This window comes from Epinephelus fuscoguttatus, linkage group LG10 (assembly GCF_011397635.1).
Source record: "Epinephelus fuscoguttatus linkage group LG10, E.fuscoguttatus.final_Chr_v1".
Lineage (NCBI taxonomy): Eukaryota > Metazoa > Chordata > Actinopteri > Perciformes > Serranidae > Epinephelus > Epinephelus fuscoguttatus.
In genome coordinates, this window is record NC_064761.1 from 26,129,366 (window position 1) to 26,149,867 (window position 20,502).

General features: G+C 42.3%; 1 protein-coding gene across 2 annotated transcripts in view; it reads right to left on the reverse strand.

Annotated features, from left to right (window-relative positions):
* Positions 1-2,138: 2,138 nt before the first annotated feature.
* fbn2b (fibrillin 2b) overlaps positions 2,139-20,502 on the reverse strand; it is an 82,864-nt gene continuing 64,500 nt past the window's right edge. The window contains exons 34-65 of one of the 2 annotated variants that reach the window (XM_049587790.1): positions 20,361-20,486; positions 20,128-20,250; positions 19,634-19,756; positions 19,051-19,212; positions 18,868-18,936; positions 18,589-18,714; positions 18,343-18,468; positions 18,044-18,193; positions 17,863-17,934; positions 17,642-17,767; positions 15,747-15,872; positions 14,937-15,062; positions 14,712-14,828; positions 13,552-13,680; positions 13,329-13,448; positions 13,062-13,187; positions 12,734-12,886; positions 12,558-12,623; positions 12,334-12,459; positions 10,577-10,696; positions 10,370-10,492; positions 10,136-10,267; positions 9,887-10,012; positions 9,564-9,770; positions 9,189-9,314; positions 8,939-9,061; positions 8,298-8,414; positions 8,044-8,172; positions 7,669-7,788; positions 5,928-6,159; positions 5,630-5,783; positions 2,139-5,102 (exon numbers count right to left, since the gene is read on the reverse strand). In XM_049587790.1, coding sequence (XP_049443747.1) covers positions 4,725-5,102; positions 5,630-5,783; positions 5,928-6,159; positions 7,669-7,788; positions 8,044-8,172; positions 8,298-8,414; positions 8,939-9,061; positions 9,189-9,314; positions 9,564-9,770; positions 9,887-10,012; positions 10,136-10,267; positions 10,370-10,492; positions 10,577-10,696; positions 12,334-12,459; positions 12,558-12,623; positions 12,734-12,886; positions 13,062-13,187; positions 13,329-13,448; positions 13,552-13,680; positions 14,712-14,828; positions 14,937-15,062; positions 15,747-15,872; positions 17,642-17,767; positions 17,863-17,934; positions 18,044-18,193; positions 18,343-18,468; positions 18,589-18,714; positions 18,868-18,936; positions 19,051-19,212; positions 19,634-19,756; positions 20,128-20,250; positions 20,361-20,486 — 4,379 coding nt within the window. In that variant the 3' untranslated portion in view covers positions 2,139-4,724. The remainder of the gene's footprint in view (positions 5,103-5,629; positions 5,784-5,927; positions 6,160-7,668; positions 7,789-8,043; positions 8,173-8,297; positions 8,415-8,938; positions 9,062-9,188; positions 9,315-9,563; positions 9,771-9,886; positions 10,013-10,135; positions 10,268-10,369; positions 10,493-10,576; positions 10,697-12,333; positions 12,460-12,557; positions 12,624-12,733; positions 12,887-13,061; positions 13,188-13,328; positions 13,449-13,551; positions 13,681-14,711; positions 14,829-14,936; positions 15,063-15,746; positions 15,873-17,641; positions 17,768-17,862; positions 17,935-18,043; positions 18,194-18,342; positions 18,469-18,588; positions 18,715-18,867; positions 18,937-19,050; positions 19,213-19,633; positions 19,757-20,127; positions 20,251-20,360; positions 20,487-20,502) is intronic. The other variant, XM_049587791.1, reaches the window with a different exon arrangement.

A 20,502-nucleotide genomic window follows, 5' to 3' on the forward strand; every position in this document is an offset into this window, starting at 1 on the left:
GATTATGAGACAGTGGGCCCCTGGGCACAGGTATGTAAAAGGCCCCACCACCTCTCCTACCTCTCCTACTTTTGCCTCTTTTTTGTTGTTGTTTCGCAACTTTTTTCTGCTTTTGAGTGTCTTTGAGGTAATTTTGTGTCATTCTGCTTTCTGTCTCTTTGCAAATGTTGAGTCTCTTTGTAGTTGTTTTGCATCTCTTCTCATCTGTGGTCTTTTTGAGCCTCTTCCTGGTCAGTAATTTCAATGACATTTTGCAGGTGAAGGCCAGGGTGTCATGATCCTGGGTTTGTTTATACTCTGTTATCCTATGGACTTTATTTAGGAGTTTGTGTTATTTGTTTCATGTTATTCATTCATGTTTTAATCTGCTTCCTCTTTTATTTTGTAGGTTCTTTGCTCATGTGTTGTGTTTGGTTTTACTTCCTGTCTTTGTGTGTTTTCCCGCCTGTTTTCTGTCACACCTGTCTCATTAGTCCTTCCCTGTTCCCGCCCTGCGTTCCAAATCGCATACTTCTACTATATACTTTTAATATGTACTGCAGCTGCCCTTAAAAAGTATGTAGTGTAGTATGCAGTATGCATGCAGTATGCATACTATTGGGACACACTACATCCGCCATCACATCGCTCCCTGAACTCCGACCCTCTTGCTCACTTCCGCCGCCGTCCGTAGCGCTACATTTGAATATTTTGTGTTGTTGTACTTCGGAGATGCAGCAAATCTCCTCTCGTCGAGCTCGCCAGAGTCGTGCATACTGTCGGAGGTGCCGGAGAGCTCTGTTGCTGTTATGTCGTAATGTATGTTGTTGTTTCTAATAAACTGACGTGTTCACATTAACAGTCCCAAGCCTATTATTAGTGACCTGTTTATTGAACTAGTCACCAGTAGGCTTATTAACCCCCTTCACACTCTGTTGCTGGCAGATGTTTGATGTTAAATATATTTACAGCTATGCAGCTGCTGGCACTATATTCTGTCTGCACGTGAAGCAGCCTTACATTCACATTACTTTTATTTGTAGTGTAACATACTTGCACATTCTTACTACATTACTTAATATGTGTTTGACTTTTACTATTTATATATTTACTAGTCTATACTGCTCATACCTGGCCCATAGTGTATTCATATTTAGTCATATTCATTCATTATTTATACCACACTTACACCACTGCCTGTACTGGTAGAATCTTCTATATTGTAGTTATAGTTGAACCCTAACATTGATTATACTATAATCACAATAAAGTTGAATGTTGTATCTGTGTTCTTGCAAAACTGTATGATATGTGACAGTATATAATCAGATCATTGCAGTCCTAATATGTAGTGTCTTAGTATCTCAAATTAAATAAACAATGTATGAAAGGAAGTGTGGGCGTTGGTTGTACACGCAGCTCAGTAAGTGTGACGTAACTTCCGCTGCGCAAAGGATTGTGGGTCAGAATGGCCAAAGAAGCATGCTGACATGCATACTGCAAAATATGGCCGGATGTAGTAGAACATCCTGGTACTTTTGGCATACTGCATCTGACATACTATGTATTGGGACACACTAATTCTTTTTCTGGCATACTAAATAGTATGGTAGTATGGGTATTGCAATGCAGGGCCAGTCTTCCACTTCACACCTGTTCTGTATTTGTTTAGTCCCTCCTTTTGCCCGTGTCTTCCTACTCCAGCTGTGTCTCATTCTTGTGATTAGTTTTCTGTGTATATACCTGTGTGTTTCCTTTTGTTCACTGTCAGTTCGCCTGTGGACATTCCTGCATTCTTGCCTTGCCTGGTCATCTTGGGTTATTCCTGTGCTCATCCCTGTGTTCCCTGGTCACATTGCCTGCTCCGTTTCCTGCCTCGTGTTGTGTTTGGATTTGAGTTTATCATATTATCCGAGTTAGTTTTCAGTTTTGTTCTGCTTGCATTTGGACTTTGAGTTGCCTGCCTGTATCGGATTATTTCTATCAGCTGCATTAAAGCTCACTTTTAGTTGATTCATCTATGTTCTCCGTTCATTGGAATATACAAGAAAATGATATATGAGTGCGTTTACAGTAGAAATCCACAATTAAAATATATTTATTGTGTGTCTGGAACATAATTGGGTTCTGAACTAGAAAGAATGACTCAGGACACAACATTTAAAAATATAACCCACAATACTTTATTGCCGTTAAAGTCACTGGACAAAAGTTTACAATATTATGTGAATCACTCTAATTTTACAGACTGCCATTTGGTGTTATAAATCTTTGGTTTTTGTCTTTGCACCAGAATGATGATCATTCAGTATGTTTAAAGATGTTCCGTGATGGCTGATTGAGTTATTGATCGTCAGCTGGTAGGTGTGGTGTGACTGGATGATTGTCATGTCAGCTTTCAGCTGGACTCTGGTATCAAAAGTATAAAGCACACATTTCAATGCAAGCAGATGATGATGACAGTATTGTTTCAAGTTTGACACTGAAGCTGAGATACAGTAAGGACACGCAACAAACTGCCTTTTTAAAAAAAAACAAAAACAAAACATAGTGGCAAATAAAAGAAAAATTACAAACTGACAATAAAGATACAAGTATACAAAGATTCCCAAGTTAGAAAAATGGTTATGTATTATAAACATTGCCAAGGCTGTGGGACAGTGCAGCAACCTTGACTGTTATATTGTTTAGCACCATAGATCCTAGCTGCAGATGGTCATTGATCCTAATGGCATTGTACAGACAGTGTAAGCTTGTATGAGATAATAGACGACGGGAATGTTTATTAAGTCTGACTTGTTTCGATTTCTTTTTGCTGTTGGCTGATTTGACTGGCGACAGTGGTTTCAAACAATACAGTCAGTGATCGACAAACACAATGCCGCATTTGCTTTTTGCTGGATTTGCTGCTTTTTTCTCTCAACAAAACAAAGTCAACAGCACTTAAAGGCCTTCAATCTTGGGTTTACTGTGAGTATTTGTTTTGGCAGCCTTGACATTTAAAAAAAAACAAAAACAAAAAAAAAAAAATCTACATTTCACTTAAAAATATACAATTTAATTTTCAAGAAGCAAGTTTGATAATATTGTTTTTCAGCACTGAGACAATACAAAAGACAGACAAACACAACAATAAATCCTAGCGAAAGAAAAAAAAAAGAAGTCATTTTTTGCAATCCAGATTCAAGACTGCACTTTCTTTGTACAGCGAAAGAGATGGTTTTTATCTAGCACCTTTTTCCTCTTTGAGAGAAAAAAAAATCATGAGAAATGAACGATGACCTGACAGATATTTGTTTTCTTGTGAGGTTTCGTGTTCACCTGTGCGTGCCCTTACACTGTAAAGCACCGCCTTTAGTTACAGCTTAGGTTAACATGTCATGTACCTTTGAGACTGCTACTGTAGTCAGCTGTGTCTCTCTCTGTGTGTTGTAAACGAGGCCTCAGACCTTAGACATCGAGCTCACGGTGAAGTCAAAGAAGTCAGATAAAGTCAGCTTATAGTCAAGTTCAGCCTTACGACGCCGGCTGTCAGCTACAGCTCCATTCTCCTGTAGCATTTATGTTTAGTTTGAGGGGCCACAAGCCTCCGACAGCCAACAAGGGAAAAAGACTTTGGACTTAATGAGAAAGCTGGCTCTCAGCTCCAGAATCAGTGCACCTCAAGTCTTAATCCCTACAAGGATAAATACAAACGTGACCCGATCTATCTTCTTTTAAGTCTACGAGCTACTAGCTGGTGTACTCCCTGCTCGTGATGGATGCTGAGCGACACTAGCACCCTTTTTTATGTGTTTCAAAGTCAGCATCGCAGCATGGTGTCCATACTCATTGAGAAGTACTGAGGTAACCAAACATGACAGCACACACACGCAAACACGCTAATCCCTGCTTGCCGCTGCCCGCAGGCAGGACAAAAGTCAGTTACATCAGAGTAGAGCACAGCTTGCCGTTTTTTTTTTTTGTCTGAAAATTGGTTGTCATCCAGCTATAAGACAGACCGCTATTGGCTACAGAACCTGAAATGCTGTGTAAATGTTGCAGTCCTTCGTGTTAACATTTTTTCAAACAGCACAAATACATTAAATGACACACTACAATACTGAGAGGGGCCGACGTGACAGACCTTGTTCCCCAGTGTTGTGATGACAAGATCACAGAGAGGTGAGAAAGTCCTTGGACCAAAATGACGACCCCCTGATGTCACTTCTTTAACACTAAACACAAAGACATCACTGCGTGTGATTAAGTACTACCACACATGTTGCATTTAGACAGTTTTGGCCACTCTCAGCACTTCATTTCTGTTTTGTTTAATTTCTTGCTTTGCTCATCTACAAAAGTGCTTCATGGACTTGTGAACCATCTGTCTGCCATCTTGTCGTTATCAGGGGGGCTATGGTCCAAGCTCTAAGGCACCTCTCTGCCATCTCCTCCGCTGGCTCTCTCAGTGGAGAATGAGTGCTGGTTCGGGTACAAGTAGAGGGGCGCAAGGGGAAGTGAAGTCAGGGTAAAAAAACAAAACAAAAACAAAAAAACACAAAACATATAATAACATAAACAGTAACAAAGTGGTGGTAGAGTTGGGCTGATTGACTCAGTCTTTCGTAGCCCTTGGTAACCCCTGTCGGTGGGGATGGTCCTGCAGGGGGGAGCTGGAGGAGTTACTGAATAAGGGAGAAGGTTAAAACTCAAAGGCTTTAGAAATCAGTCCAGGACGGGATCGTCGTGAGCGCGCTCTGAGCTCAGTGCAGGTGGATGAGGAGCTTGATGCGCAGGGCGTCTCCTATCTCCCCTTGTAGGTAATCACTGTCGTGTAGCTCCTCCAGCTGGTGTAGTCTTCGGGGCCCGAACAGCCGCAGGCTGGCGATCTCTAGCCGGTAGGATCCCGCTGGAGGCGGCCTCTTGCCGAGCCGGAGCACAGTCTTTCCGTCGCGTCGTTCCAGCAGGCGGAAGTGTTCATTAGCGTTTCCGTGGGTGATGACGTAGCGCACGTGATGCTCTAGTGGCTGCAGAGCGGGCAGAAGCTCCAGCAGAGGCTCCTTGTTGAGCAGCGAGGACAGAGAAATGTTCATAGGGATGGAGCCCTGGGTGTCTATGCTGGCCATACTCACTGTTGGCTCCTGTAGTGAAGATGAGAGCAGAGGGCACGAGGTGAAACATCTCTAACTTCAGTACAACACAATGAAAGTATCGATATTCAATACCATTTTCAATACCATGGGGAAAAGTGACATTGAGGACATAAAATATATATATATATATATATATATATATTAAAAGATGACTATAAGAAGGCTATAACATGACAATGACAACTTTTCTATTCTTGGTTAGTAGCAGTGAACAGCAGAATGACTATTTTAAACATTAACAACCAGAGAGAGCAAGAAAGTGCAGCTGGTACTGCAGGGAAAATGAGTATAGAAAAATTCAGAATTCAAATATCCACAATTGTTATGTGTTAATAAATCAATATTTTTGAAAACACTAAACCTGAGGTAGCAGAAACATCCCATTCTCAGATAAAGATCTCAACATATGAATATTCTTACAACACAACACTTATTTTGAATTCTTTAGAAAATCAAAAATGGCTCACAAGACTCAGTGAGACGAGCATTGAGAGGCAGTCTGTCAACACACGTACCTGGTGGATGTCATTTTCATCAGCATTGCGTTTGTGTCGCGCGTTCTTTCCTCCTCCGTTGATCTTACACTCGTAGCAGGCCTCAGGAGACAGACTGTCTTCGTCATCACCCTCCAAAAACTGGCCTGGGAAACCCGAGCCTGTCATACAATGACTAGATGGAAACAACAAGAGAGTCAGACGGGAGGAAATTCATTTCAAATTCATGAGCAACACAACCAGCACATGAAACATGGTCAGATGTTTTCTTATAACACTGGCTGCTTAAATAAATCTTTTTTAATTCCTGATCCCTCACCCCTGTCCAGCTCTGTAGAAACCTCCTGGACAGCCACACAGGTAGCCTCCGTCGGTGTTGGAGCAGCCGTAGATGCAGGGGTTGCTGCCCGTGCTACATTCATTCACATCTTGGCAGCCACCGGCGCCCTGCTCAAAGTCAAAGCCGGAGGGACACACACACTTGAAGCTGCCCAGGGTGTTATAGCAGGAGGCAGAGCCACACACTGATCCTGCCTGACATTCGTTTTCATCTGCAGAGGAAAGAGAAAAAAGGTACAGGGACAAAAAAGTACAAGGTGAGTGTGATAGGAGATGATACAGTGCAGACCTGGGGACATTTCTTCTGCATTTTGATGATGATGATGGAAAAGAACTCAGCAAATCATCATAAGGTAATTATTTTTATAGATGACTGTTGTTATGGTACTGCCGTAACTTATGTGTTTTCCCTAGAATTTAATACCTGGTATTATCATGAGTCTTGGGTGATTTGATCACAAGTGGACAGTCCTATGTCTGTCTGTCTGTCTGTCTTACACCTGGCATTACAATGCTTCCTTACATGTATCTTAAGTGACCACTTGTGATCAGATCTCATTTCCTTGCTCTATATGCAAATAAACATGGATCATTTCCGTTTACAAAGACCAAATGTGTTTTGGATGTTTTAAACTGCTGGGAGTTTTGTCAATCTATACATATACTTACAGACTATTTACAGACCCAATTCTCACTCTCTCCCCGTGCTGTATCTACGGTTATTAACAGGTTTATTGACAGTTGAGTTTGTTGGGATCGTTTAACAGCTGCTGCTGTTAGCTCATGCTAACAGGGAGGACGTTGAACTACCTCACCCTTGGCCAGGAGTAAAGTGGCTCCAGGGACAGTAAGCAACAATGTCAGCTGAGTTGGCGGTTGTTCAGTGTGGCCCATGACACATTAGCCTTCACACTGCAGGCCATATGTGGCCTGGACCACCTCTGAATGTGGTCTGAGTGATCAGATCACAGTGTGTCTTGGTAATCGTTTAGACCAAGACGTATGTTAATACTAGGTATAAACAGTCTGTGTTTTGTCTTCCCTGTGTTCCCGTTGCCTTTCTCCCTGTTTTGTTTTGTCTGTGTGCGCTTGGGTGGGCGTGGTCTCCCTCCCTGGATTCCCTGGGTGCTTGGTTTTTGTGTGCCTTTTGATCTGTGTTTTCCTGTGCTCCAGGATCACTACTAACCTGCCTGCCAGCTTCACATGCTCACCACGCTTCCCTTCACCTTCTGCCCAAACCATCCTCCTCTCAGCTGCCTCCTTTCCTCCCCACGGACCCTCACCTCCATTCCTTATATCATTCCCATTTAAACATACTTGTGGCAATACCTTTACCTACAACCTTTAACTATCATTCAGTCTTTGTCCTGTGCAATGAATGTTTTAGTATAATTCTGTCCTGTTTCATGTTAATCAGTACATTTATATGTCTATTTCAATGTCAAATAAAATCAGATCAGTCTAGAAAATACATTTGTTATTCTAATGATTATGATTATTTAAATTGTCATTATTGTTTTTACATTACTACACAATGACAAGGACTTGAGGCATCTAAGCACAGATTTTTATATAAAATGATACTAGAGAGAAACATGTTATTGCACTCTTATAATAAGCTTTAAAAGACTTGAATTCCCCAGGTTCTCCGTACCACCGGTGTCTTTGTGGTTCATTACTGTCAACATGACAAACTCCCAGACTGAGCCAGTATAACTCACCCACGCACTGGTTCCACTGGTAGTGCTGCACATAGCCCTGAGGACAGCCGCAGCGGAAACCTCCCAACATGTTCTGACAGCCGTGCTGACAGCGGTGGTTACTGCTACACTCATCCACATCTGAGGAAAATAGACAGTTTCAATTTCTCGTTTTCAGCAGTGATGCTAGTGCAACCACTATGTTTACCCCTTTGGATCACAAACACCCCACAGAACCCGCTCCATGTTGTTTTCATTTGCAATTCTCTTGGATCTATGGATGTGTTTTTTTGCCTCTTGTAATGTTAAACTTGCCTTGTCTTTCCATATTCCCATGATTTTTTAATTGAAAACGACCCTGTGTTTGACTCATCATAAACATTTCTGTCTGCTCACCTTCACACTCAATGCCTGTGCTGTCCAAAGAGAAACCTTTAGAGCATTCACAGCTGAAGCTACCAGGCGTGTTAACACAAGAGGCCCGGGAACCACACGCACTGCTCTGAGCGGAGCACTCGTTGTTGTCTGCAAACAAAGGAAACACAGATTTTATTTGAATTAAAGATGCTTTTTTATTTTATTTTATTGTTCTTCCTTAAGGCTAAACTCTTTCAGAGGGTAATGCTAATATCCTCCTGTTTCGTACTCACCGATGCAGGCAGTCTGGTGCTGTGTGAAGCCCGGAGGACACTTGCAGGTGAAACCTCCGATGGTGTTGACGCAGAGGAACTGGCAGTTATGCTGCTTGGTTGAACATTCATCCAGATCTTAGAGGGAAAGAAAGAAAGCACTTAACATCTTTCAAAACCAAATTACAGCAACGGATGAAGCCTCAGAATTGTGCAGCTTGTTTAAAGAAATAATATGACGGCAATATTTCCCTTGTAACACTTGAGGGTATCCATACTTTTAATATGGTGCACTATCGAAAGATTCATCCCCCCAGCATTTCAAAGTGGTATTATAGTCTGTGTAACTCCCCACTGTTACAAAGCTGGATCACTTTCTGTTTTCTGTTTTTTGGTGGGAAGGTAGAGCTGGGTGTCATCTGCGTAGCAATGAAATTGAATGTTATATTTGCGGAAAATACTGCCAAGAGGGAGGAGGTAGATGATAAACAGGAGAGGTCCAAGCACAGAGCCTTGGGGTACACCGGCAATTGCGCAATAAACATTTACTTCATATTGATAAGTTAAAGAAAAAAAGTTGTCTATTTCCACTTGAAATAGCATTTATGGTTATATGGAGCTATGAAATAACCCACAAGCAAACAAATCAAGAGTCCACCTACCTTTGCAAGTCTTTCCATCTGGCTGTAGGCTGTATCCTCTGGGGCAGGAGCAGAGGTAGCTGCCCTCTGTGTTCTTGCACAGAAAGTTACAGGGCTTTGGAGACAGAGTACACTCATCTATATCTGAAATATGCAGACAGAGAAAATTAGGACTACAGACAGGGATGCTGTGGACTGACACCTGTATTGAGTATTGTATTAAGTATTGAGAATACTGAGAGAGTATCAGCAGGACAGAGATCATCCATACCGATGCAGGAGGTTGCAGTGTAGTCGGTTTTGTAGCCCATATTACAGTGACAGCGGAAGGATCCGATGGTGTTGATGCACTGACCATTCCGGCACAAATCTGGCATCACTTGGCACTCGTTGATGTCTGGAAGTATGGAGACATTTTAGATCTGGATCAGACCCATGCTGCCAAACAATTCAACAGAAAGCTCAATCTGCCTGGTTTCCTTCTCAAATTTCGATTTTAATGATATCAATTTCATCATTGTGGCTACTTTAAAAGATTGTGGTGAGTAAATTAAATTAAAGTCAAATTAAAAAGAGAAATAAAATGGAGGTTTTGTTTGTTATGCTACGTCATAAAATCGATCAGTGGTATTATTGTGCGACTCACCTCTACCGTCTGTGGTGTAGCCAGGTCCAAGTGGGCACATCTTCTTGTATTGTACAGTGCCAGGCAGTGGGCAGAGCTCACACTGTGACCCCCAGCCTCGGCCTGTGTTACAGCAGCACTCAGACTTAGTCACACTATTCCTGTTGGTGGATGTCTGCTGGCACATTGTCTGCAGAACCTCTGTGTAACAGTAGCCCTTTCGGTTGTCTGAGGGAAAGGATGACGGGGTAAGAGGAGTGTTTGAGGTTAGATTTGGAAGAATAAAGGGGCTTGTGGTTGACAAAACTTCATCTGAATTTAAAAAACAGCTTTAGTGATCTTACCAATACATTCAGTTCCAGTGGAGCTGGGCTCAAAGCCGTCGTTGCACTCGCAGCGATAGCTTCCCACTGTGTTTACGCAGCGTCCGTTCTTACAGATGCCAGGCTTGGCGCGACACTCGTTCAGGTCTGTAGAGAGCAAAAGGACGGGAGGATGAAGAGACGAAGAGGCAGATACATCCAGAATCAACAGCAGATATTGGGCGAAGACTGATGAGATCCTCTCACATTAGCTTAAATGTTTTTACTCACCCATGCATCCCTCTCCATCGGGTCTGCGCTGCATGCCAGGAGGGCAGATACACATGAAGGTACCGATCAGATTCTTACAGGTCATACCCTTGGAGTCACAGTCATCAAGACCCTCGGAGCACTCGTCTTGGTCTGGTGAGGGACAATGAAGGGTGGCCAATAAGTATCTTTATTCTGTTTCAGTGGTGTCAAAGAATGAGAACTGCACAGAGAAAAAGACAAAAAATCTCTCACCTCTGCACATGCGCTGGTCATCTCGCAGCACGTAGCCAGCAGGACACATACACTCATACGAACCAAAGGTGTTCACACAGCGGAAGGCACAAAGCAGAGGATTCTGGGAGCACTCGTTGATGTCTGGAAAATGACAGGTTCATTTAATTTACATTTTAAAACAAGAGTGCCCGCGGGAGTGTGCGCGTTACTTCATGATAGACTGACCTTCGCAGGTCATCATGGGTCCAGGTTCGAAGCCCTCCTGGCACGAACACTCGAAACCTCCCACCACATTGGTGCAGGTTCCATTTCCACATGGGTTTCCTATAGAGCACTCATCAGCGTCTGGGGAGGACAGAGAAGAGAGATAGAGGAGGCAATTAAAACCAATGAAACATTTATACTGTACCTGAGACTTTAAAAGCACTCATTAGCAGCTTAAATGTTAGTCCAAAAATAGATGATGCTGTAATGCTGGAAAAGCTGAACTCTGGTGCTCTTGGTGGTAAAACATAGACCTGGGTGATATTCCTATAAAGTTCCTAAGAAGAAATGCTGCAGCCACGTCTCTTTTTTTTTTTTTTTTTTTTTTTACATTCAAAGCTTATAGAGGTGACTGAGCGTGCAATGTTGCTGTAAGTTATTAATAGTTTACTCAGAGCTCTGATTTGTCACTTTTTGACTTGCCCACCTGAACCTGAGATTTTCTGGAAAGATTAGGTGTGATTTATACGTAAGTACACGTCACAATGACACAGACCGCAAGCTGAAACCATTTCCCTTGGTGGAAAGGAAGCTTTTATTTACTTTAATTTCACAGCTAAGACAATAAAGTCTCCATAAAATAGCATTTTAAGTCTTGTGTGTGATTTATCCTGGCTACATGAGAAGAGGAAGAGTCCGCTAGTCACTAAGCTAATTTATATAATGTAAAATGCCATAGGCTTGTGCAAATAACGTTAGCATGTTATATTTGTTTGGAAAACATGTTCCGTATAAGACAGTTGTTTTGTCAGTGAACCTTGTGAGTTGTAATGGAGCCGAATTTTGTAACGTTACCTTTGTTAAATGTTGCTGTTGTTGCTGGCTTCACATGAGAAGAGGAAGAGTCCGCTAGTCACGAAGCTAATTTATATAATGTAAAATGCCATAGGCTTGTGCTAATAACGTTAGCATGCTATATTTGTTTGGAAAACGTGTTTCGTATAAGGCAGTTGTTTTGTCAGTGAACCTTGTGAGTTGTAATGGAGCCGAATTTTGTAACGTTAATGTTGCTGTTGTCGCCGGCTTCACATGAGAAGAGGAAGAGTCCGCTAGTCACTAAGCTAATTTATACAATGTAAAATGTCATAGGCTTGTGCTAATAACATTAGCATGCTATATTTGTTTGGAAAACGTGTTTAGTATAAGGCAGTTGTTTTGTCAGTGAACCTTAATGGAGCCGAATTTTGTAACGTTACCTTTGTTAAATGTTGCTGTTGTCGCCGGATTCACATGAGAAGAGGAAGAGTCTGCTAGTCACTAAGCTAATTTATACAATGTAAAATGCCATAGGCTTGTGCTGATAACGTTAGCATGTTATATTTATTTGGAAAACATGTTCAGTATAAGACAGTTGTTTTGTCAGTGAACCTTGTGAGTTGTAATGGAGCCGAATTTTGTAACATTACCTTTGTTAAATGTTGCTGTTGTCCCTGGCTTCATATGAGCAGGGAAAACGTCCGCTAGCTGCTAGGCTAATTTATACAATGTAAAATGTCCTCGGCTTGTGCTAATAACGTTAGCATGTTGTATTTGTGGGGAAAATGTGTCCAGATAAAGGCAAGTGCTTTGTCTGTGAATGCTGTGAGTTGAGAGTGAAGCTGATTTGTGTACTTGAGTTTGACATTGTTGCTATTAAGCCATGTTTAATGTGTGTTTAATGTGTGTTTTGAATCAACCTAACTTTACATCCTTCACAGAAACCCCAGAAAGCAGCTCACCAATGCAGTTGACTCCGGTGTAATCCAGATTGTATCCAAAGGGACATTCACAACGGAACGAACCATCTGTGTTAATGCAGATACCGTTCTGGCAGATTCCTGGGTTATCCAGACACTCATTCATATCTAAAGAGAACATGTGAAGATTAGTATATTTTAAAACATATGCAAAACGTCAACAATTAGTTACTAAAGTCAAGGCAGTAGATCTTTGAAGCACTCACCTTCACGAGCATCACCCTTTCCAGGCAGGGCTCCATGACCGAAGGGACACAGAGTGTCAAAAGCAGCTGGAGACGCACCAAAAAGAAAAAAAGGTCACCTTCATTATTTTACAGATGTCTTTGTGTGCATGTATATATGTCTTAATTAAAGCTCTGTGTGTGTCTGTGTTACACACCTTCGCTCTCTCGTGGGCACAGCTCACAGGGAAGTCCCCAGCCCTCTCCTGGCATCTTGCTGCAGCAGCACTTGGCCTTGGTGGTGTTTAAAGCCTTGGGGACTGAACATTTTCCTGCTTCGAATTTGGTGAAACAGAAGCTTTCTCTGGTGTCTGCAATAAGAAAAAAAGAAGGACAGTAATTAGTTTGTTAGTCATGTGAGACACAAAGACAAAAACCTCCTTTACTGTCTTGGTAAGGGAGATAAGATACGTCAGATTATCACATTCAATCAAGATCATCAACACAGTCTGCTGTGGCCTGCTGCTAACTAAAGGTTTCTCTCACCGTAGCAGCGGCGTTTGTTGTCAGAGAGTACGAAGCCTGACTGGCAGGTGCACTGGAAGCTGCCAGGGGTGTTGGTGCAGGTGCCAAACTGACAGATGTTGGGCTCCACCTCACACTCGTTGATATCTGGAAAGACAGCATAAAGGAGAGCGGGAGGGTGAGAAAATGTGTTTATGAGTGTGTGTTAGAGCAGATGGCTCTGTTGCCCTCGGTCGCTGGTTTGAGCGGGTGTGGAGCATTTAGTCTGTACCGAAGTGTGTGCCTTACCTATACACTGATCATTCTGCACCTCATAGCCAGGAGGGCAGATACATCTGAAAGATCCATCCAGATTCTGACAAGTTCCTGGAGAGCACGTGCCGGGCAGACTCACACACTCATTGATATCTATGAAAAAAGACAAATCAGAGAACGTGTGTATATATATCTGTGTGTGTCAGACAAACTGTGCTGCCATGCTGTTTTCTTGTACATTCAATCACTGACTTACCGACACAGTTTTTCCCATCTTGGGTATTCTCATAACCCTCATGGCAGAGACACTGGAAGGAACCAAGTCCATTGATACACTGTCCGTTCCTGCACACCTGGCCCTGGAGGGCGCTGCACTCATCTATGTCTGTAAGGTGAATAATTGAGAGGATTAGGACTCTAAACATTTCTCTGATTTTGGTTTTCCATCGACAAACACAACCAGAAACAGAACAATTCATGTTTTTCCTGGCATCTAGTGTCTCTGAGAAAAAACTGGCTGAAGACTGAATGTCTTTGTTACACAAAAAAGTCAAAACAATCAGACTTAAATTTTATTTCATGCCCAAATGTAACACTGTTGGAGAAAAGGGAAGCATGTTTTTGCTGGAATTTAAAAATCACATCTTAACCTGTGTGTACACTGTAAAAAAATATAGGAAACCAATTTTTTTGAAAAATATAAGTTAATCTAACTAATAGTCTTCAGTTATTGTCACAGCTCAACTTCTCAGGTTATGTTATTTTTTATTTCATTCCTTTATGTTGTTTCCTGTTTTATTTTGAAACTCACATCTCCTCTTGTTTCAGATCACTTCACTTCCTGTCCCTGTGTGTTTTCCCTCCCTTTTGATGACTTCACCTGTGTCTGATTGTCTGTCCTGCCCTGATCAGCCTCACCTGTGTCTCGTCATCCTTCTCACCAGAGTATTGAGTGTGTGTCTTGTTTTCTCTCAGGGCCAGTCTGTCTTAGCTCCTTGTGTGTCTAGCGTTCCAGCCTTTTGTTTCCTTTTGTCCTTTTCTTGTTTTTTTGGGGGGGATTTAGCCTGTTGATTTACTCTGCCTCTGCCTCATCCAGAATACTGGAATTGCCTGCCTCCACAGAGAGACCACCTGTGTACTGAACCTACCTTTAGACCAGTAAAGACTTAGTTATTTTACCTGAACTGTCTCCAGAGTCGTGCGTTTGAGTCCACTCTAACCTGGTTCACCAGTTGTTACAGTTATGTGAACTTTATAAAGATAACTTAAGGCTAATTTATTTACTTAACCTTTTTTAAGGCCATCAGTTTCCTTGACTTTTTTAAAGTAAGAGCAACTTGTCTGATTTTACAGTGACGACCGTGACCTTTAAAAGGTTGTGGACCTCTGTAGAGCAGAACAGGAAATGATCCATACCCATGCAGTCGTTGTTGTGTGTGAGCTCGAAGCCGGGGAAGCAGAGGCAGTTGTAGGATCCCACCGTGTTTTTACAGGTCCCGTTACCACACGGCTGTCTGTCACACTCGTCAATGTCTAAAATATACACAGAAGGAACAATGCTTGGTTAGACAGGAAGGACTAAAGGATTGCATGCAACACAGTGTTGTGTGTGTTAGTACAGTGTTATGTTGTGCTTCTCACCCATGCACATGGTCTGGTCAGCAGTGGCCTTGAAGCCATTGTGGCAGAGACAACGATAGCTTCCCTGCGTGTCAATGCACTCTCCATGGCTGCAGACATTAGGGATCTCCTGGCACTCATTACGGTCTGAAAGAGACACAGAAATATTAATGTCTTATTGACGACTGCAAATAGCAATTACGTTATTTCTCAAATCAGCCTATAAAATGTCCCAGAGCACAAAATGATGTCTTCAAATAGCTTGCTTTATCTGAAATCAAAAGATATTAAATTTACAATATGAAATACACAGGGGCAACTTATTCTAACATTTTAAAAACGGTATCAATCATCTTTTCTTCAATTAATGACTTCAACAGTTGGTTAGCTTAATTGGTTGGTCGACTAATCAACTATTTGCTGCAGCACTAACATTATTCATGCTAATGCTTCCATTTTATGTGTAACACCACATATGTGCTGTATTCTCTTTATAATATGTTTTGTGTCAGTATGTCCAGCTGCTCCCACATTGGATTAAACTTGTGTATTTTTTTTTTTGGTGGTGTTCTTTTTTTGTTTTCTGACTGTTCAGACATGTGTGTTATTTGTAGGTAAACTAGTGTAAACTAGTGTTGCGTTTAGTCTGAGGCTTGAGTGCATTAACATACATCAGCAGATTCTCCACTATCAGATTACAATAATTCTCCCTCAACAAGAAATGTCAATGTTTTACATTCTCCACACATCATGAACGTAATCAGTTCACCCTCCCCTTTTTATTTTACAATGGGAAACCCCAGTAAGGCCTGTCAGTCAGGCTGGACTCACCCACACAGGCCCCGCTGGGGGACAGTTTGAAGCCTGGCGAGCACTCGCAGCGGTAGCTGCCTGGAATGTTGATACAGTTGGCATTGCGTTGGCACAGGTTGTCCCCGCTGTTACACTCATCAATATCTACGCAGGGGGAAGAAAAAGAGAAACAGTGGACATCAATCACAGGCTCCATAACTGTCTGGTCAGAGTAGGCAGTCAGCTTGTGGGCAGCAGGAGAGAAAACACAATGGCTCCATTTTGGCTCCGGTACAGTTCAGACAGTCGCTGGCAGGCTCTGGATGATTGAAGGTCCGGGCAGGTGCTCTCTTGTCTTTACAAGGGCATAACTCATGTGGGAAAAGGCAGCATTAACTTCACTGAGTGGACGGCTTGTAAAAGTGCCTCTTGGCCAGTGAGTGAGTGTAACTGTATTTGTGTGTGTGTCTGTGTGTGTGTATGTGTGTGTGGCTGTATGGGCGTGTTTGCGTGATTTAGTGTGGAAATGGTGGTAAGTGTTTGTGCCAGCACTAAGTATATACTCAATATTGTTTAAAAGACAGATAAGCCTGCAATGATTCAGCAGCAGGGTCAAAAGAGGAGATAGGTGAGGAAGTGTGTAAATGTGTGTGTGCTTATTTATGTTGGTAGAGAGCGAGAGACAGGAAACAGAAGAGCAGGAAAAAAGCAGGAAATCTATGCAACACCACCACGGCACCTTGGGCCTCATGCATGAAGTGATATATGAATAAATTTCCTCTTATTTCTGTTTGTACCCAAGATTTCTGTGATTCATCAGTTTTATGCTCTGTACGGTGACCTTGGGTGTTTTGAAAGGTGCCTTTTAAATAAATTGTATTATTATTATTATTATTATTGTTATTATTATTATTATTAGTGTTTTCTTATTTTTGCTCTTCTCCAGGTAAGAGAACATTTTTACAAGTGGTCGAGAATACTCTTACTAAGAGTAAAAAAAAAAAACATCTTGTTTTCACAGCCCACAGATTGTCCAACACAAGAAAAAATACATAATTTATATAATGAAATTTAGATTACTGTACGATTTAGAGTACAGTACTTCTAATAAGTACTTACAATAATTATATTATTGGCTTTTGTAAGAGTATTTGCACCCTGCACAACCAATGAAGCTCAACGTGAGTTCGACCAGGAGAGACTCATTTTTATCGTAAAAGAATATTTATTAACATGTCTATGGGCAATTAGACCCCATCGAGAAGGTGTGATTTAAGGAGGGTGATGAATCCAAAGTCAAATAAGGAACATTCATTCATGTTGCTCCTGCCAAACTTTAAATCCGTTCTCTTCTCTGCTCCTGTCAGCTGTCATTTTAGGCAGAGTGGTCGCCCCTCTTCCACCTCAGTCACTTCCAGTCACCCTATCCAGAGCCTAGAACACACTCATCAAAAGCCCACTCTTCCTCACATCCAGATCCTCAGCTCCCTCCTCATCTCATCTCATCACCACTATTACCCCCACCAGCATCTAGACTAATCTACTATGTCTTTACCACCCTCCTTGAATAGATGACATCACAATGGGGTCTAATCGCCACACACCTTTCACATTTCTCACTTATGTTTACATGTAAATAAATATTCTTTTCTTTCAGAACAAGTCTCTCCTGACTGAACTGCCCTGATATAGTGTTTAGGGGGTGTCACCTATGCTTATAACAACATCAGCCACATGCCTCCAATATATGACCAAGTGGGATTCGTCACGCCTCGGTACGAGCAGATTTGGATGGCTGAGAACGTTTGATGCATCTGGAGTTGACTTAAGAGACATTTTGGACAATGTTGCTGCATGAGGCCCATCATGTCATTATCTTGCAACAGACACAGACAGGAAGTGTGAGCCAGAAGAAAACGTTACGTGAGTTTTACCTTCACAAATGAGCAGTATGTTGTTGTAGCTGAAGCCCATCGGACATTCACAGCGGAAGCTCCCGATCTGGTTGATACACACTCCGTTGGCACAGATACCAGGGATCTCCCTGCACTCATCAATATCTGCACAAAACAACACCACAGATGTTACTATGCTAACTGTACCAGCATCACTTTCATGCTGCACTGTGTCAGTTTCGACCTTGTGATGATCTTACCAATTGGCTTGCCAGTGTGGATGTCAATGATGAAGCCGGGAGCCTGGTTACCACACAGTATCTGGTACTCAGCTGGAACAGACCGGAGAGCAGGCACTTAGTGACAGTAATAAAACACAGAGACACAGAAAGTTCTACCAGTTGTTGCGGAGCATGTTTAAGTGTATTAATTGAATCTCACTGGTTGCAGGAGTTGGACAGGCTTCACACGGCTTGTTCCAGGCTTTTCCCACGTTGTAGGCACAGCAGCACATCTTCTTAGTCATGTTGAAGGACAGCTCGTTCTCACATGTGTCGTTGAAGTTACGGTAACACACGCTCTTCCTCATGTCTGCATGACAAAGAGGAAAACAGTCCTTTGAATCCAACAGCTGACAGCTGGCACTTAAAAATGTTTGCTTTTGAAACTGTGGTTAATTTGGAAGTTTATTTTTATAGGACATGATGAAAGTAAATATTTTTTTGGTCTCTCCCACTCACCCATGCAGTTGTTTCCTCCGTTGACTTGCATGTACTCAGGAGGACACACACAAGTGTAGTTTCCCAGAGTGTTGTAACAGGTACCAGGTCCACAGATGCCAATGTGGGTTGTGCACTCGTCAATATCTGCACGTAGAGATATCATGACATGTAATAAAACAAATGAGGTAAGAGCAGGCTGTCAGGTTTCCATTTATATATTATTTACATATTACAAATGCGAGGTTAAACACAACAACTTCTTACCTTCACAGATGCGAGTCTCCTCATTGAGATAGTAGCCTGCTGGACACTCACACTGGAAACTACCAAAGGTGTTAACACAGTTTCCTCCCTGGCAGAGACCTGGCAGCTCCTGGCACTCGTCAATATCTAGGGGATAAGTCAGTTTGTTAGATCCATAGATGTCACTCGTGTATTGATTTCATGTTAAATTGCATTTTAAAATGGTGCTTTGCTGCAACACCGACCGTAGCTGCGGTACATTACAGGACTGTGAAACAGAGAGAAAGCTGGATGGTTTACCTTCCAGGATAACAGTGATGGGGTTGGGTCTGAATCCCTCTCCTCCGGGACAAAGAGTCTTATACTCCGCTACAGACAAGACAGAGACGTACAGCAAGTTAGTGTAAAAAATCTGAGTCCTACATTGTGCATTTTGCTGGAAATACTAAATATATTTATCAGTCAGGGTCCCTTGTAACATACTGGAGTTGGCAGCGGGGCACAGTTCACAGGGGTTTCCCCAGGCTCCTCCCAGGGAGCAGCAACAGGAAGCTCGGGTCACGCCCACGCCGATCTCCGCGCTGCAGGAGATTCCTCCATCACCACGTGCGAGGATGTCCAGGAAGCAGTTGCCAACACGGGTATCTGAGAGACACATTTTCACTTATCGATACATGGCGTGCTTTAATGAAACAGGATGATGGATGAGCATGAAAGGAATTAAGTCTAAAGTATTTGTCATCTGTCATCGCTGGTACAATTTTGAAGGGATGCAGTGTCTTGTCACTGTGCTATCATGCTTAAAAAATTCAAAAGGTCATGAAGGTAGCACCACTGACCTGATTATGAACACATATAATGCATTTAGTCTCTATTTAATTAAAATGTTAAAGAGGGTGCTATACTCAAAGGACACAATTTTAAACTTCACAACTGGAAAAATGACCTGCTCAATGCTACACTTAATTTCTATGTGTCTTTTTGCATTTACTTTATATCATCTGAACTTTTTTTCCCGTCTTGGATACATCAAATTACACACACATTAAAAACCGCTGAGACTCACCCACGCAGCCCACTCCGGTGGGGTTGAGCTGAAAGTCAGCTGGGCAGTTACACAGGTAGCTCCCTGGAGTGTTCACACACAGCCCGTTGATGCAGTTCACAGGGTCCGCACACTCGTTGATGTCTACAGCACATAGCGACACACACAAGCTCAGAAAAACACCGACACAAGACCTGTCTGAAGTTTATGAATCTATTAGTTTATATGTTATATAACACTTTTAATGATTTAAAATCCTGCTTATGTCACAAACTAACACAGGGTGATTTGTAGGTGAGCTGCACAGAGCCTTAGAAGTGAAGGGAATAAACAGATGGCTGAGGCAGACATACCTTTTGGTCTTCGCATTTCTTGGATGTATTTTGTTTTGAATGGGAACAGGATGCATTAATGAAGCCTATTATTGTCAAGGAAACCCAGCCAAGCTATTCGAGTCTGTTCTGTGTCTGAACTAAGTGATTTTAGAGCTACAGTTACAGGAGTGCAAAACCAACCGGTGCAGTTTCCGCCGCTGCGGTCCAGTTCGTAACCATCATCACACACGCAGCGGAACATCCCTGGAAGGTTCTGGCACGTTCCAAACACGCAGATGTTCTGGAAATTACATTCATCAATGTCTGTGGCAAAAGTCAGAGACAGAGAGGAAGAAAGAGAAAATATTAGTTTCACTATCCGAATGAAAAAAGAAGCGTAAAGAGAATAAAATGTGACAGAATGAGTGCAGCACCTTGACAGGCCTTGCTGTCTTCCGTAGGAGTGAAGCCCATCTCGCACTCACAGCGGTAGCCACCTGGAGCATTCAGACACTGGCCGTTCTCGCACAGGTTCACGTTGTCTGCACACTCATCCATGTCTGAAACAGAACGGCC